The sequence below is a fragment of the Pyxicephalus adspersus genome, chromosome 7 (assembly GCF_032062135.1).
Source record: "Pyxicephalus adspersus chromosome 7, UCB_Pads_2.0, whole genome shotgun sequence".
Taxonomy (NCBI): domain Eukaryota; kingdom Metazoa; phylum Chordata; class Amphibia; order Anura; family Pyxicephalidae; genus Pyxicephalus; species Pyxicephalus adspersus.
In genome coordinates, this window is record NC_092864.1 from 15808805 (window position 1) to 15825531 (window position 16727).

Sequence of the window (16727 nt, forward strand, 5' to 3'; positions counted from 1 at the left end):
TAACGAGATAAACAGGTATTTACACAAAATGGTCTGAAAAGAAAGTAAATGCAGCCACCAAACCTAAAGGACTAGTAATATGCATATATTACATTTCTGTTATTGGGCCTATGTTTACTTCAAATGACATTTTTCAGATCGATAAGACATCATTGTCATTCCTAAATATTCACGGCAAAAAGCCCTAAATGATCTAGGGGCTGTAAGAATGAACTACATTGTAAAAATTTCAGTAATTTATATCAATTTTAAGCAATACTTTATATACAGTTAAAAAAAAAAAAAACATGCATAGTCCAGCATACAATGTTGAAAACAGCATTTTTCCATAACAAAACAAACGGGAAAAAGGAAAAAAAAAAAAAAATGAAAAAACCCAGAACACTGAAGTTTTAATACCATGTACACTTTTACTCAGCATGAAAATAGCTGCTGTCAGACAGTATTCCCACCCCTTCCCTGCCAGAGGGGGTCAAAGGAGGAGAATAACTCGCCCCCCTCTGACAGCAAAGTGGTTAACAATGTCATATCATTTAAGAAAAGCTCCCAGACGTTCTACCGGTCTGTACAATGATTCAGTCTCAGATTTTCTCTCTCCTTGGTGCCTCTTATTTATATTGGGGGGGGGGGGCATGATTTACACTTTTGATTGCTTGTATTATAAACAAAAAAAAATTGATTTCGTAGTTTTTCTTTTTATAAGCAGTTCCAGCGTTTGGTGGGAGCCTTTTTTCTTCCGTTTTCACACCCCCAACCATTAAAAAATACAAATAAGAGGGGTGTGTGGGAGGGCGGGATATTTCAACAAGATGGCAAAAATCAAATTGCACAGGTTCTCCCTCTGGCTTCTGTGAAAATTCTCTGTACAACGAGGGATCTGTCTGGTGGGTTTTGGTGGAAGAGCTTTCTTGCTGCCTGGGATTTTTATTCGATCTTTTTTTATATAAAGGAGAAGAAAAAAAATATATATAACCATGGGGATGACGGTTTCTATACAGCATCCTTCCCCCGAAACCCTCTGTCTTTACAAATGTCTTATGGAAATGCCTCTTCTTGGGTTTGAAGAGGATGATGTAGTTACAAGTGGTAAAAAGGACCCCAAACCTCCTCCCCTAGTTTTTGTTTCAGGCTCTGTAGCTGCAGGAGAGGAAAAAAAAATAAAATAAACCCGGTAAGACAGTCCTTGTAGATGAAGAGAAAAAAAAAAAAAATAACTGCACACATATGAGCGTATTTGATGAGTTCACCCCTTCCCTGTCAGACGCAAAACTGCACCAGTCTGCCAGAGAAGGAAGCAGCAGTCCTCACTGAGCACAGAAGAAGGGATTGACCCTCAAACAAAGGTCAGCCTGCTGTGTTTTGTGAGGCCGGGCAATAATTTATAACAGCCCAAGGGAAGGGAGGTGTCTAAATTTGGCCGCCTGAATAAAAAAAAAAAAAATTCCCAAAAAAACAAAAGCATTGAACGTCAGAGCAGCCACTGACAATGCTAGAGAAGGGTGAAGGCGATGCTCAGCAGCGCTTATGCCAACCTCTCCGACAGTGTAGGGTTTAAATCTGGCAAATGGGTGGTGGTCTCAGTCCAGACTGAGGCCCTGTGTCCCTGATGTGCAGACCAGCAATGAGTACGCAAACAAAGAAAATATTAAAATAAACGTTCATGGTAAGGTGGAAGGAATGGGAGGGATAGATATTTATATATTTATATTTATATATAACAAAAGGGGGCAGGGGGCAGATGGAGTTAAAGAGAACCCCTTTCCCTCCACCACTGTAGTTCTCCAGTTCACTGCCGGTTCTGTGGATGCTACAATCCCTCAACAAATTTTTCCAAGGTGTCCCCTGAAGTATCTCCAACAAGAGACAAGTCATTTGTGAGGGCGCCACGGTTGGGAGGGTTGAGTTGGGGAAGCATGGCGCTCTGATCAGGGTTTCCCAGATGACCCTGGTCTAAGGAGGTGCCCATAGAAGCTGCCAAGCCTGGGTGAGGCGATCCTGTCTGTGGAGACACATGGTGAGGAGAGGGCTGAGGCTGTACGCGGGGGGAAGGACTGGAATGTGGAGGTTGTGACTGGGGGCGGGGTGACTGGACGGGGGCAGGTGAGCGCACCTGGTTGCTTAGGGAAGTTGCAATTTGTTGGCCTGGGGGAAGATGTGTAGAAGGCGGTTGGCCTGTCAAAAGATGTTGCTGAGGACTCATAGGGTTAGGCTGCCCAGAAGAAGCCATCTGCTGCTTGAGCTGCTGTTGAAGTCGTAATGCCTGCTGGATGCTTGGTGGTGTTCCGTCTGTGCCTAGTCCTGGCTGTCCCATCTGCTGGATTTGTCCCATTGCCGCACTTGGTATGGGAAGATGTTGTTGCATACGCTGCTGCTGCAAAGCTTGTGACTGTGGGTATCCTGCTGGCGGCTGCTGAAATTGCCCATGGGCTGGCATTCCACCTGCCATGCCCGCAGTGCCTTGCTGCTGCTGCTGTTGTTGCTGCTGCATTATCTGCCGCCGAAGCATTTCTCGATATTGTGGGTTCATGTTTGCTAAGCTGGTATTGTGAGCTGAATTCATGAGGTTGATGCCTTGGTTCTGCGGGCTCATACCTGGCTGTTGTTGAGGGACATTGGGCCTTTGCACCCCGACCTGCATGGGGCTCATACTCGGCAGGCCAGGTTGTGGATGCATACCAGGCTGCTGAGGAGGCGGTTGGGGTGCTTGTTGTGGCTGCATTCCAGGCTGGTTAGCCACATATTTGGCAGTTCTTTGCTTTATAAAAGCAGCCATTAGCTGAGGGTTTGATTTCAAGATGTTGAGCACTTGTTGTTGCTGCTGAGGAGAGCTGGGAGATTTTAGGGTGCGCAGAAGATCTTGGAGAGCATTGGGTGATATGTTACGAGCCTGCTGCTGGGGAACTCCTTGCAATCGAGGGCCCGCTACAGCTTGCTGGGCTGCAGTCATTTGGATCACTGGACGTTGGATATTCTGCTGCATTGAACTCTGCTGAGGCATTGGAGCCGTGGACCACTGTCCTGGCTGCATGCCTTGCATCATAGGAGGAGGAGCAATTGGACCTGGGCGTGGCACATTCATACTCATTTGCGGTAATGGATTAACAGGTCCCACTGTTGGATTTACCATGCCTGGACGCACACCGGTCATTCCATCTATGTTAACCCGATAGAGTTGCTGTTGCAGTGCCTCCTGCTCTATCTGTCGAGCAGCTGCAACAGCAGCTGGTGGGGGCTGAGTAGGCTGAGCAGGAGGAACCACAGGAAGTGTACTCGTAGGCTTGCCCTGTGATGCCACATTGGGAGGCTGAGTCCTAGCCACATTGGGGAAGCCTGGCGAGGCCATACCACCTGGAGAAGGTTGAGGAGCAGGCTGAGGTGTCTGTGGGGTGCTGGGTTGTTGCGTTGGTGTGCCAGGTGTCGCAGGAGTCGGGGAAGGCAAAGACTGTTGCGGAACTGTACGCGTGTTCATAGTGGCCATACGCCGCCTCATCAGCTGGGCCTGCTGTAGCCGATGCTGGATCTGCTGCTGTCGCAACTTCTGTTTGATGTTGAGACAGAACGGTACAGGGCACTTGTTCTCCTGGCAGTGCTTTGCATGATAACAGCATAATGCAATAAGCTGCTTGCAAACTGGACAACCTCCATTTGTTTTGCGCTTGCATCCTTTTGTATGCTGCACAACCCTTTTCATCTTCTGGCATGAAGGCAGCGAGCAGTTGGCATTGCGGCACTGGCAGGCGTGTACCAGTGACTGGATGCAGCGCTGGATGCTCAGCCGGCGAGACTCCTGAGGGCTCTTGGACTGCGCTTCTCCTTGACTGTTGCTCTCGTCGTCTAGTCCCAGGCCCCACTTCACCATCTTGTGCTCATGGCTCTTGGTGTTGTAGCAGTTCACACAAAGATCATAATCCTGAAAACAAGAGGATATTATTTGCATACCATACTACTAGAGATACAGGAAATCCAACACAGTTTAAAGTTTTAAATATAAAAGCTGAAGAAAACAAATATTCAGAATGAACAGGCTGCATTTAATCACACACTACAGTAGCTCATTTACTGTATAATTTACTTTGTCTAATATCTTCCTGCTGTCTACCCATTTTCTCTCCACCAGGATCATCTGCTATTTGGCCATAAAAAGGCAAACAAGCAGTATACCAAGATAAACAACCCATTGATGTGGAGAGCTTTCTAAATAGTGCAAAACAAAAAATAGATTTGTAGGATTTTTAGTCAACCCTATTTCAGCTAATTAGTTTAATTGAACATACGAAAGGATACAAAAGTCCAGGAACACTTACCTCACAGACAGTACAATGCCAGCGTGTCTCCACGTGGTGCTTGCATTCATTGCAGGTGTAGACAAACCGGTCTTGGCCTTGTGTGTGCAGTTCCACCAACATGCATAGCGTGGACCATTTGGAGCGACGTAACGAGGAGAACTCCCAGTGCTTATCCCGAGCAAGGGTGAGAAACGCATCTCGCCCATCCATCAAATCACAGCTCAACAAAGGGTCTGGATCCACAATAGGTGGAAGGGAGTTGATCATTGGGCCCGCATAAAAGTGGATCACAAAAAATACCTACCAAAAAAAAAAAAAAAACAAACGAAACACATTTAACAGAGAAAACCAACACACAGATATAAAAATCAATGTAGAGAGATTTGTTTGGCAGAAGGAATATCTTTTAGATGTGGATAAATGATTTAAATTTTTTTGTTTTGTTTCCCTAAAGTGCAAAATTTTGATCATAGTACATGTCCAAAAACACTTGTGTGTTTACTTGAAGTAGATATCCATGAAAATTGAAATAACAGATCACTTTCCCAAGATTAAAAAACACAGATATTCCTAAGGCCCATTGCATTTTTGTTATCCTGTAAACCTAAGAATCACAATACACCTTCTGCTTAAAATTTAGCTTAGAAGCTTTTTATGGCGTATGCAGTGGAATAATTACTTATCTTGTTCCTGGTATTAAATATAAAATGAAATAATATGGACCAGCATGTGTATTGTGTCTTATCTTCTACAAGGTCCATACTCCTACAGAGATCCATGATGGGTATTTATCCATATAGTACATGTATCGTTTTACTTAGTGTCCAGCTGCCCAAGATTGTGTACCCAGTGCTCTTCTTGCAAATCAAAATCTGGACATACCTGCTCTTAACTAAACAATTGGATCTTCTTACCTCTTTATGTTTCTCCATGGTGGCATACAGTTTTTGGCTCAGATCATTACACACGTTGGGCATGCTGGTTTTCTTCTTGTTGGCTCGGCTCATGCTGCTCTTATTCTTGTTGGTTTTCTTGTTGTTTTTCTTTTTGGCGTTCTTGCTATCACCTTGGCAGCCCTAAAAATAAGTCAAACCAAAGTCAGCTTGAGTGCCCCAAATGCTGCAACCTTTAACCTGGATGTCCCCCAAATAGTTTTTGTGGGCTCCCCTAGGATTATTAGAAAAAGCAAAACTTTGGTTAGCATTAAAAGCAATGTAAACTCACCTCGGTGGTCTCACAAGCTGCTGTGCTCTCTTCCTTTTTTCTCTCCTCTTCCTCCTGCTCCAGTTCCTTGATGCTTTCTTCCAGCACATTAGGCCAAAAGTCACCTTCAAAATATGGAAGCTCCTTGGCACTTGTTAGTCTGTCCTCAGTTGCTTGTTTAAATATGTCCTGCACAGAGAGACAATTAGAAATGTTAGTCATACTTGACTTTTAATTTACTAATCCAATGCTTTTAAAGTACTTGTTTTAAAAGTAAGATTTACCCCCGAAAACTGCCCTTTCTCCTCTAGAGAGTGTCAGATTGTTTTTTTTCTCTTCTGCCATATTCCTATAACACTAAATCAGTCCTTTTTCAATGTGATATCACCAGTCTACTTGTCTCACGAGACCTTTCCCTATGTACTGTGTGTAGCCTGGTTGAAGATTCAACATGGTAAAGTAAGAATGTGGAGATAGGTAGGGTTCTGTAGTTTAGTAGAAGGAAACACCATAATGACTTACAATTCTGCTTGGAATTTTAGTACAGCAGGGCAGCTTTACCAGCTGATCGTCAGATTCTTCTGTATTTGCAGACTTTTAAGGGGATAAAACATGGGCAAAGGCGAATGTACTGCACATGCATTTTTATTCATTCTATACATACACAAAATATTTACTTACTTTGTAATCATGAATTATGCGCTCTGCAAAAGCTTTGTCCAGCATCTTCTTGTACCATTCCTGTAAACGTTTGGGTTTGGGAATCTTCTGATCAGGTGGGTGGCAGTGAAAGATGTAGTCATCTCCTTCACTTGGCGGGCAGGCCCAAATGTGTCCCGTCACATAGCTAAATGGGATATTCAAAGATCTATATTATCTTTATTCTATTAAATATCTAAATGAGTAGCTGGTTATTCAATTTTACATACAGACAAGATTTCATCTAATAAGTTCTATATAAAGATACAAGAACAGACACTTACCCAAGCTTCTTCACATATTCCAAGTACCCAATAAGAATCTCATGATAAACTGCTGTACGGAGGCTTCGCGGTCGGAAGAAGTGAATACTGTCCAGATATGAAATATATACACGTCTGCAGAAAGACAGATTCAAATGTTACAAAGCATATTATGGTGGAATACAACAGATAATGTAGATTAAATAACATCAAAAGCAATGAGGTACAAATTCAACAAATTTTTTTTTTTTTTTTGCCAGCCTTGATACTATTACTACAAATATTAGTAAAGTGTATGGCCTTTCTGCAATAGGAAGAACAGATTGTGCACATCACAAAAATGTAAGGATCCAGAAAGTTATTTGGCATTTTATTCAGCTATACTATGGGCCAGTTTAACAGAAATATACATACCTGGTATTAGGAAGAGGACAATCTGATCCGTATTCTTGAACGTGCATACCAAAGAAGCACACATCTACTCCATCAATCTCCTCAAAGGCAAAAAGTGCCTTTGTGCGGTATGGAAAAGATTCTGGCATCTCACCCGTGTCAACAAACCTGATAAAAAAAAAAAAAAAAAGATTAGAAGATAACTATCAAGGCAAACACTCCAGAAGCATTTACTGACATAACATAGAAGAGTAGCAAAGTACTGCAGTAATCTCAGTCAGTGCTTAATAGCAATATTCACATTTCATAAATATAGTTCTGGGCCGACACATACCTGGATTTCATGCCAGGCTTGACCTCCACCGTCTTATCAGAACTGGCCACCACCCTGACTGACACCTCTCCAGATTCAGGGTGGTTCTGCCGCCTCAGAAACTTGTTCACGCGGTCTTCAAGGTGATTTCCTAGTCGGGTTGTTTGAAGCCCTGGAGAGAAAAAAAAAATTAAAGTTAGAAAGCTTGAAACAAGATAACACACACAAGTTCTAGGGCCAAAAGGTCCAACTAAAGAACACAACAGCAAACTTTAGCAAGCAAAGATCAGCAAGCTAAAGATGTGAAAAGATGAAAAAAAGAGCTACTCACTCTTTGCACAGAATTTATTTTCTTTACGAGTCCGTCCAGTTTTCTTCAAACAGTTATCACACACAAATCTATGAGAAAAAAAAGAAGCCAATTGTTTTTTCTGTATTTGCAATCCTTTTGTGAGATAAAACGAGAAGCAGAGACAGTAGAAAAACAGCAAGGATTTAAAGCTGAACTGCAGCCTTATGTTCTATTTTACAGATGCCTCGCCTGTAAATAAAATTTACTGTTTCCATTACACAATATAAGAATAGAAGAGAAAAATTTACCCAGATGGCCATATGATATCATAATGAAGCACACAGATCTGATGCATTTTCCTTCCGCACTCTTTGCAGTCCACAAACCTGGTATAGACAAAGTACAATACGTTAATGTACCTCAGAAACTTTTAAATAGTTTTATCATTGACTCCACTCCATAAAGTGGCAAGTGGGTGTAGATGTACACTTAATGCATAGATGACCAAAAGCCTAAATGATTAAACAGAAAACATAAAATAAACTTTAGCTCAGGGTTAACATAACACAGAACTAATTGCCAAAGACAGTCAAAAGACACGTTACTTACGGCTCAGGGTCCAGCATGTCATTTTTCTTTTTCTCAAACTGATCTTTAGAGATTGTTCTATGTAAAGAAAAAGTATTATTAAATATACAATATTTATTTACAAACCAAATCCTGAAAAAAACTAAACAGGCTGGCTTAGATAAACTGCATTAATAGGCTTAGAGGGGGGGACACTTACGTTTGAGGCTGGGAAGGATCTTCGCCTAACATCACATTATCCCCTTGAATCTCTGTGAAGCACTTTTCACAGAAGTGATACCTGAGGTAATAAGAAAAAGAATGTTAACACATGCACATTTTAAAGGCAAGTATTATGCAAATTTCCAATCAAATCGTGCATAGTGAATGACTAGTCTGAGACTTTGCATTACTTTAGGTGCAGCAGGTTCTCCTATGTGTCTGCATAAACACATCACCAGATTCTATAGTAGATAAAATATGCCAGTCACTCTGTTACCAACATACCAGAACACACACAGTATATTTTTACGTTTATATTACCTGGGCTATAAAAATCAGTCTGTCTGTCCTTGGGAAGCTTTTCACTCTAAAAAATTCAGGTTCCTTAACTACTACCTATCAATAAAAATTATTTACTAGCCTACAAAAACCTGGTGAGTCCAACAGACTTCGAGGAAGTCAGCATACTCAGAAACACATTTTGGATTGGACAACACTTTCATCAAAATTATTTTAGCTTTAAAAAGTTAAACACGGAAGCAAAGCAGTGAAAGTATTGTAACCAAGCTTTAATCCTTATGGCCTTTGCCCCTGGCCTTATTCACCACTCCATAGCCAATGATTTAGGTGATATTCCTTTTTCATATTTTATGTTATTTAAACACAGAATTATATTTAAACCCTGTTCAGATGTTTTGACATGTGTATATAAACACTGATGGTTACCTGTTCTGATAGCTGTAGTAGGCAGCATCACGAGGGATGGTACACAGCTGCTTCCCATAACAGCATAATGTCTGCGGTGAAAACTCAAACTGGCAACAGAAACAAATGTAAAATAAGTTCAAGTCAACTCGGTCTTCAGTACATTCAAACAAAACATGCATTAAAGTGTATCTGGGTCTTACTTTTCGGCCACAGCAGTAACCAAGGGACTGCATAACAGGATCGATCTCCTGCTCAAACACCTCTGCAAGCTTGGTGCAGTACTTGTAAACCCGGGAGGTCTTGCGGTTATATAACCAGGCATTGTTAAACATCAGCCATACATCATCCACATACTGCCAAGGCTCTTGGTATTGCCCAGTGTCAAGTTTCCTCTTGATGGTGGATAAGTCCATGGGGTTTTTCACAATATCAAAGTAATCCTGAAATACATGGAGAAATCTGCCATCAGCATACTGTAATCCTAGATGAAAGACATGATGGACTCTAGGGACATCTACAGGTAAAAAGAAAGCACTACCCTGCAAAGCCACAAAAACATCACAAAAGGCATGCAACTAAATGCTACACAGCTATCACTTTTTAAAACCCTATTAAAGATATGATCTACTCACAGGGATTCCCAGTAGCTGTGGATCAACAGGCTGTCTAAAAGGAAGAGACTCTGGATCTTGTCGATATAGCGCTTCTAAAGTGGGCATCAGGGCCTGACGCAGCTCTTCTGGCTTAAATACTAAAAAAAAAGAAAATATGTCAGATGCTACTGCAATTCTAATGATCGATTATTTTGAGATACAAGGAAACCAAGCAATAACTTACTCTTCTTGCGTGGCTGAGAAGGTGAAGTGGATGGAGGGGTATTAGTGTTGCTGGTGTTCTCCTCCTCCTCTTTAACCTCAGTTTTCACCTCTGGCTTCTTTTCCTCAACCTCCATTGCTTCTGCTTTTACCTCTGTACCCTCAGATGGGGCTTCTTTTACTGGTGCAGGAGCCTCCTCTTCAGGCTGCACCAAAACAGATAAAGAAGTGCATTAAGTGACAAGCGGCCAATGGGTCAATATCAAAGAAGATCATGTTCCACACAAATTGCACAACAACTAATTATGATATGTTGCAATATCTTCTACTAGACTTGCTACAAAACATACATGTAAAATTGCAACAATGTATGAAACATTGTGTATACCCATTACACTGTAGCAGGTCACACTAAGTGCATGTCATAGCAAGCAGATATCAACACTGACAAAAGTTAAAATGATCCAAGGGAATACTCACAGAACAGTTTATTTAAACAATTCTACTCAAGCAAATGATAACATTAGAATATTTTATTAACACTTGCTGAATACAAAGGCAAACTATGTCAAAAAATGATGCACTGTTTCCACTATTCACCTCAGGTTTGGGCTCTGGCACTGGTTCACAAGGCTCTGGTTCCTCCATCTTGATCTCTTGTTTGACCTCTATCATTGGATGATCAGGGGCTGACTGGTTGTCAGTGCTGGCCACTGAAGCAGGTGTGGGCACCCGGTTGTCAACACTTGCGGCAGGCTGAGATAACTAGATTTGAAAAAATATTTTTTTGTTATTTATTGTTAACCATCCTGGCGCATTAAGAATCACAGCTAATAACAAATTAACTTACTGGAGTGCCAGGGGCCACTGCATGCACTGATGCTGGCTGCAGAGGAGCTGGTTGTGGTGTCGGAACAGACTGACTAGTAACAGGAGTGGGAGGCTGCGGAGTGAGCTGAGCCTGAGCAGCTGCTTGTACAGTTGGGGTGCTCTGCGTCTGCATAGCATTGGGGACGGAGCCAGGTGTGGGTGCTGGTGTCTGTCCAGCTGGGGGCAGCGGAGTGGAAGGCTGTGCAGGTGCTGCTGGCTGTGGTGGGGTCATGCCAGTCGGTGTTGGATGCTGGACAGGAGGCATGCCAGCAGCTGAGGCATTGACTGCAGGTGGTGTCTGATGGAGGGGAGACTGGGAAAGAGCTGGCCTTGGAAGCTGGCTTGTTTGCGGACCCAACATATTCATGGAGTTGCTGATTGGCAAAGATGCGGCAGGAGCCTGTCCCTGCTGCTTAGGGAAAAAAAAATGCATATTTGTTATATCCCACATTAAAACACTGCTAAAGTATTATACTTCATGCACACACATTACATTAATCTCTGCACCATAAAAGGAGGAGCCTACAACTACATCTATACCAACCCTACACTCTAGGCGCCACAAAAATAAATCAATGCTAGGAACTATACAAAGGTCTTAAAACACAGCTGACAAATATCCATTCCATCACTAACTATTATTCCTTCTCAAATAAAACTAAGAAATTTCCTTACTTGCGATACGGCCGCCGCTGCTCCTGTCTGTCCGAGGGCCACTCCTAATCCTCCAGAATTGGTTTGGAACTGTCCTTGTTGCAAAAATTGATTCTGAGTCTGTGCTGGACCCATCAAATTATTGGCATGGGTTCCCATCATGCTTTGAGGCTGGGACATACGTGAGGGAGACATCGCCATCTACAGAAAAATAACCAACAGCTCTTTCAAAATAGAATTCTGCAAGCTGAAATATTTAGTGTGGTCAATCATGCTACCAACCCATGTATTTTAGCAAAATTCTTTCAAATCTTTGTGACAATGTCTAAGACTGAATCAAAACGTCAATGTCTGCACTGTTTAACCTTGGAGCCAGAAGTCATTTTTTAATAAGACAAGAGATCCAAAAGCATGAGAACAGACTAACATGAGAACAGACCACCACCTTTTTTACCAGTCCATAAGGATCTACTGGGTGCTAGTCTAAGCTACTGTATGATATTCTGAAAGGGGTACTCACAGCTGGCACTGAGCTCATGTTGTTCATCTGCGTAGGGTGGTTGAGAGGGGATACCGCACGAGGTCCCATTGGGCCAGAAGGAAGCATACTGTTGAACTGGTTCATTCCTGTGTTTGAAAAGAGAAAAAAATATGTAAAAAATATAAACATTTCGCACAGAGATTTGATGGTAAGGATGTTGTGTGTCATAGTGAAGATGCGCAAACATGCCCCCCAAGCCATCTCTCTTACAGCATCATCCTAGGCTATCACTTCTGTCACCCACTCATACTGAAAATTAGCGTTTAAAACTTTGGGATAAGCTGATGTTGTTTAAATACAAGAGGAGTATATACATTTGTTAAATCTTTGCTGTATCTGGCCCCCTCCAGAAGTTTTGTGCAGGCAGCCTGTGCTGGATGGACCTCTTGGGTCCCTCTCAAAGCTCTGCTTTCTGCATAGGCTATAAGAAACAGCAATGTCACTGCTACTTTACAAGATAATATTTGTGTTTTCAAAGACGACTGTTGATCATAGAGTGGGTTTATATCTCTTTTGTTAAACATACATTTAAAATAATTCTAAAAATGGAAATTATTGTGTCTCAAGTCCAACTTTAATTTAGCAGCTACCAAAAGTCAGCAAATTCCCATTGCCTAAACCAAATTTCTACAGCCAAGAAACAAGGGTTAATCAAGGCTAAACTTGTAAATGCCTTCTTTTTCAATATAGAAAAAACAAAAAAAAAAAAAAAACACATATATACCTGGAGGTATTGGCACTCTATTCATAGACACCGAAGACATCTGAAGAGGGCCATCTAAAAAGGTAAGAGAATGGTAAATACAGAACTTATTAAGAAGAACTCCACTTCCAATGTAACATCTTTAACCACGTTCTACTTACTGGCTGGTCGGACAGTCTGTGCTTGGCCCAGTGCAGCAGCCGCAGCCTGTGGAAGAGCGGGTGCCTGTGTTCCAGATGTCTGTAAGGCTTGATTTCCCATAATCCCTTGTTTTTGAAGACGTGATCTTCGCTTCTCCTCCAGTTCCTTTTGGATTTTGTATATTTTCTCTGCCAGTAAATGGTAGTACTCATCCTGGATGAAAGGAAATTAGAATGAGGTGAGTAGATCCATACATAAGCTAAAAGCTCAAGTTAAATATTGTTACACTTTCATCATGCCTTACATTCAACTTCTTGGTCATATTACATTTCTGTACATTGATCTCCCCTGGATAATACATACCCTGCTGTTCGCAGACTCATACATGTCACCCTCAACTTTCCTGGCGTAGGCTACAAGGTTTTCCATGCGCCGATCTTTAAGGGCTGCTGGGTCAGGAGTAGGGAAGATCGCTTGTACGCTATGGTGAAAAAAATATAAATGTATTTAGCATAAACACTCTAAAATAGCATAATACTTTGATACAACTGCCCATGTAACCTTTCCCTTGCGATTTACTTACAGTTTGTGGACAAGATGGTTTCGGAGATCCTGAGTCACATGTTCATGCCAAGCTTTTCTCACCCCTGTTGTAGAAGGTGGTGCTGCTGTAGGCATGGTACCCAAGTTACCAACACTGCTGGGGTTGGTGCCATCGTTTAGTAAAGAACTGTAATAATGGGAAATTATTATAATAGTAATAATGGTGCTTTTTTACATTACCATTTAAGTGGAAAACATTTTCATCCTTCCCCCTGATAGGTATGCAGCATATAATTCACAGTTACCCAGAAGAGCATCTCACATCATTTTACAACATTCAAACTGCATGTTAACAAAACCTCATAACTTACTTTGTGTTTGCCAGAGCAGTGGGAAGAGCAGCTTCACTAATCAAGTTGGCTTGTTGATCGGCAGCCATTCCACCAGCTGAAAGATTCATTTGAGTACCACCTATAATGTTAAACAGAATATTACACATAACATAGGATTTACATGAAACCTTGTCATTTATAAAGATGGCCAAGGTTCTACATCTGCCAGTAAACATCCGCTGACTACCAACCAAGTACTCACCCAGTGTATTGAGGCCACGGATCTGCTGATGAACTTGAGTCTGTGTTGGTTGCTGCCCAGGGCCCTGAGACTGGTTACCATAAGGAAGCCCCAGTGCAGCATACGCCCTTTGCATGGAGCTAGGATCGATAGGATTGGGACTACTTAATGATGGAGCAGTCTGCTGGGCACCACCTACTGTCCCGATTGTGTTCTGCACCCCACTGGACGGGGAACCTAGAAGAGCTGTAAAAGAATAGATTATAAGTACATGTGTAGACAATAGAGACAAACAGTATAATGAAAACACCATGCTACTAAAACTGATAGTTCTTGAATTCAAACATGCTCACTTAATCTTGCTAAAAAAATGGACAAGGGACCAGCAGGTTTCAGATACCAACTGAACCATAAATGAAGACCTGAAACTGAAATTGAAGGTGTCAGGAGCCATGCACTTCTGCTGCCCAATACTTAAAAGACCTAAACTGCATGTGACTAATATTTTATCTGCAACTGACTCCTGGCAATTGCTCCATACTAAACTAAGGTTTTACAGTCCTAAAAACACATTTTGCAATGATAACGTAAAAGACACTTACGCTGCTGGTTCCTTTTGTCGCTTGCATTCTTTAAAGGTAGGCATACAGGACAGTCATGCCGCGTACAATTTTTCCAGTGAGAGATTATCTGTCTTGAGGAAGCGCAATGAGCAACTGTAGGAGAAAAATATTACACATTTGCTAAGCAGATAGGCAATATATGAAGTTCGATTACTACATGAAATAAAAGATATGTAAGAGACCCCAAAACAATAGTTTTGTTATTATTATTAGCGTTATTGTGCTTTGAAATCTCAGGCTAACGAACCTGAAATTGATGCATATTACAAATAGTGAGCAGTTAGTTGTAAAATTATTATGTCAATCATAAAACAGCATTCACTTTAGAAAGCAAAAATGCAAACACTACAGTACATAAAGTGATGCCACATTCTTCAGCCAGTAACAACCAACCAGTCTAACCTAATACTTATCAAAACAAAAGAAAACGAAAAATAGATGCACAGGTGCCAAGGAAGAAGTAAAGTTGTAATAAAGGGTTTTTCAGGTAACATACCTTGACAGGCTTTCCCAGCCTGGCAGTGCGTCATGTGATTCAGTACGTTCTTCATGGTACGGCAGTGGGGAAGTGCACAATTCTGCATTTCGCCATTTGACTGTTCTCGTCGCTGACACTTATGTGCATGGAGCAACAACACCAGCTGCTGCTGAATGAGTTTGCGTTTTTCTGGGTCGGCAGTGGGCCCAGTTCCCATTGATGGAGTTGCACCTATGCCGACTTGCTGAACTTGTCCTTGTAAGGGAGACTAAAAAAAAATTAAAAAAATTAAAAATCATAGAACAGATTTTAGACAGCTGGGCACTGCATGTGTATTTTCCTTTTGCAATCATTTTAAATTACAGTGACTGATTTGACTGAAGTCAATGTCACATTCAGAATGTTATAAAAATTCCTTTAAATATCTATTAGGCCACAAAAGCCATTTTTCACTGTCTGTACATAGTTTGCCACACGCGTGCAGTGCAGCAAACAGATGAGAGGAGTTAGGATATTTTGGTGTCTGGATAAAGAACGGAAGTTAAATCAAATGACTGATGACATAAGACCCTAATGGAAAGCGCAGTCCTCAAATACAGGGTACACTATAGCCAGACACACTTTTATATTGTAACAAGAGCTCTGGAACATCAGTTTTAAAAAATCCCCCTCCATTCAGAAAACAAATAATAGATTCATCTCCATTCAGAAAACAAAACATAAAAACCTTTACCATGCTGGTCACATTAGCGACAGGTGAGCTCTTCATATCTGAGGGGAAGGGAGGAAGGCTGTTGGCCATGCCAGGCTTGGTGGGAAGCTGAGAATTTACTCCCTGGGCTCGAATTTGTTGTCCAGGGCCTGGGTTAAAAGTTTGTCCAAAAGGGCTGTTGTTCCCTTGAAGTCCCATCTGTAGGAGGAAGATTATACACAACAATTATAAGAAATGAAATGAGAACAGTAGTATATAATAAACTCAAAATAGTTTTAAGCCCAAACACACCAGAGTATAAAACTAAATACTATGCTATCAATCTACTTCCAATGCACACTGATAAAGTGGCTCCAAAACTGACCACCAAAAGAACTAGAAGTTTGGCCATGACTTGTATTAGGACTGTGGCAACACAGATAACATGTATTGTCATTCAATTGGAATACTTTAACACCCTAATGCATGTAGGATTTTAGACAAGTCGGGGTGCGTTAACACAACACACATTAGTGCATTGATAAAAACGCATTTTAACTAACACATAAGAATTAAAGGGGCCTTAAATTAAGTTACTTTAAGAAAGCATTGGAGCTAGACAAAGTTATTAAACAGGGAAAAGGATATCTAAAGATAGAAATTGTTCTGACTTCCATTTAAATTGATTTCACTTGGTTACAGATGCCAACATTAGCAGTTTTCAGTAGTTATTAGTTACAGGTATTCAAAATAGAAAAGAAAAATAATATATATTTATGTACAGATATAACTACAAAGACAGCCTTGGACCATTGGTGATCTTTCCCAGCAGCAGTAGGAAGGAATGAGCACCGCACAGACAGCACAGGGTAGGGAGGATGATTGGAAAATGTTCGGCTGCATCCTCCTGTGTAGGAATCGGTAGCCGTCCTTAGCGGTGGTTATTCAGAGATTGTTCAGGTTAGATCAGCGAGTGATGCTGGAGAGACAAATGTACAGACGCTTGTGGTCGGGTAACAATCTACCATCTGTACTTACACCTGCTGCATTGGATTCTTACTCATCAGCAACATTGAACCTTTCATCCAGTTTTTATAATCCACCACCTATGTGATGATGCCGGTACAATCATGTTTATAACACTTTGTG

The 16727-nt window shown here is 41.4% G+C and overlaps 1 protein-coding gene across 2 annotated transcripts in view; it reads right to left on the reverse strand.

The window, feature by feature from the left end:
* Positions 1-224: 224 nt before the first annotated feature.
* CREBBP (CREB binding protein) overlaps positions 225-16727 on the reverse strand; it is a 34092-nt gene continuing 17589 nt past the window's right edge. Inside the window, exons 3-31 of one of the 2 annotated variants that reach the window (XM_072417608.1) lie at positions 15621-15797; positions 14906-15155; positions 14389-14502; positions 13808-14032; positions 13585-13684; positions 13254-13400; positions 13034-13151; positions 12691-12883; positions 12551-12604; positions 11806-11912; positions 11307-11486; positions 10612-11040; positions 10362-10526; positions 9784-9967; positions 9579-9697; positions 9147-9386; positions 8965-9053; positions 8237-8317; positions 8059-8115; positions 7758-7835; positions 7489-7556; positions 7179-7329; positions 6866-7012; positions 6473-6586; positions 6171-6336; positions 5511-5678; positions 5201-5362; positions 4305-4586; positions 225-3910 (exon numbers count right to left, since the gene is read on the reverse strand). In XM_072417608.1, coding sequence (XP_072273709.1) covers positions 1808-3910; positions 4305-4586; positions 5201-5362; positions 5511-5678; positions 6171-6336; positions 6473-6586; positions 6866-7012; positions 7179-7329; positions 7489-7556; positions 7758-7835; positions 8059-8115; positions 8237-8317; positions 8965-9053; positions 9147-9386; positions 9579-9697; positions 9784-9967; positions 10362-10526; positions 10612-11040; positions 11307-11486; positions 11806-11912; positions 12551-12604; positions 12691-12883; positions 13034-13151; positions 13254-13400; positions 13585-13684; positions 13808-14032; positions 14389-14502; positions 14906-15155; positions 15621-15797 — 6468 coding nt within the window. In that variant the 3' untranslated portion in view covers positions 225-1807. Of the gene's footprint in view, positions 3911-4304; positions 4587-5200; positions 5363-5510; positions 5679-6170; positions 6337-6472; positions 6587-6865; positions 7013-7178; positions 7330-7488; positions 7557-7757; positions 7836-8058; positions 8116-8236; positions 8318-8964; positions 9054-9146; positions 9387-9578; positions 9698-9783; positions 9968-10361; positions 10527-10611; positions 11044-11306; positions 11487-11805; positions 11913-12550; positions 12605-12690; positions 12884-13033; positions 13152-13253; positions 13401-13584; positions 13685-13807; positions 14033-14388; positions 14503-14905; positions 15156-15620; positions 15798-16727 lie in introns of both variants that reach the window. The other variant, XM_072417606.1, reaches the window with a different exon arrangement.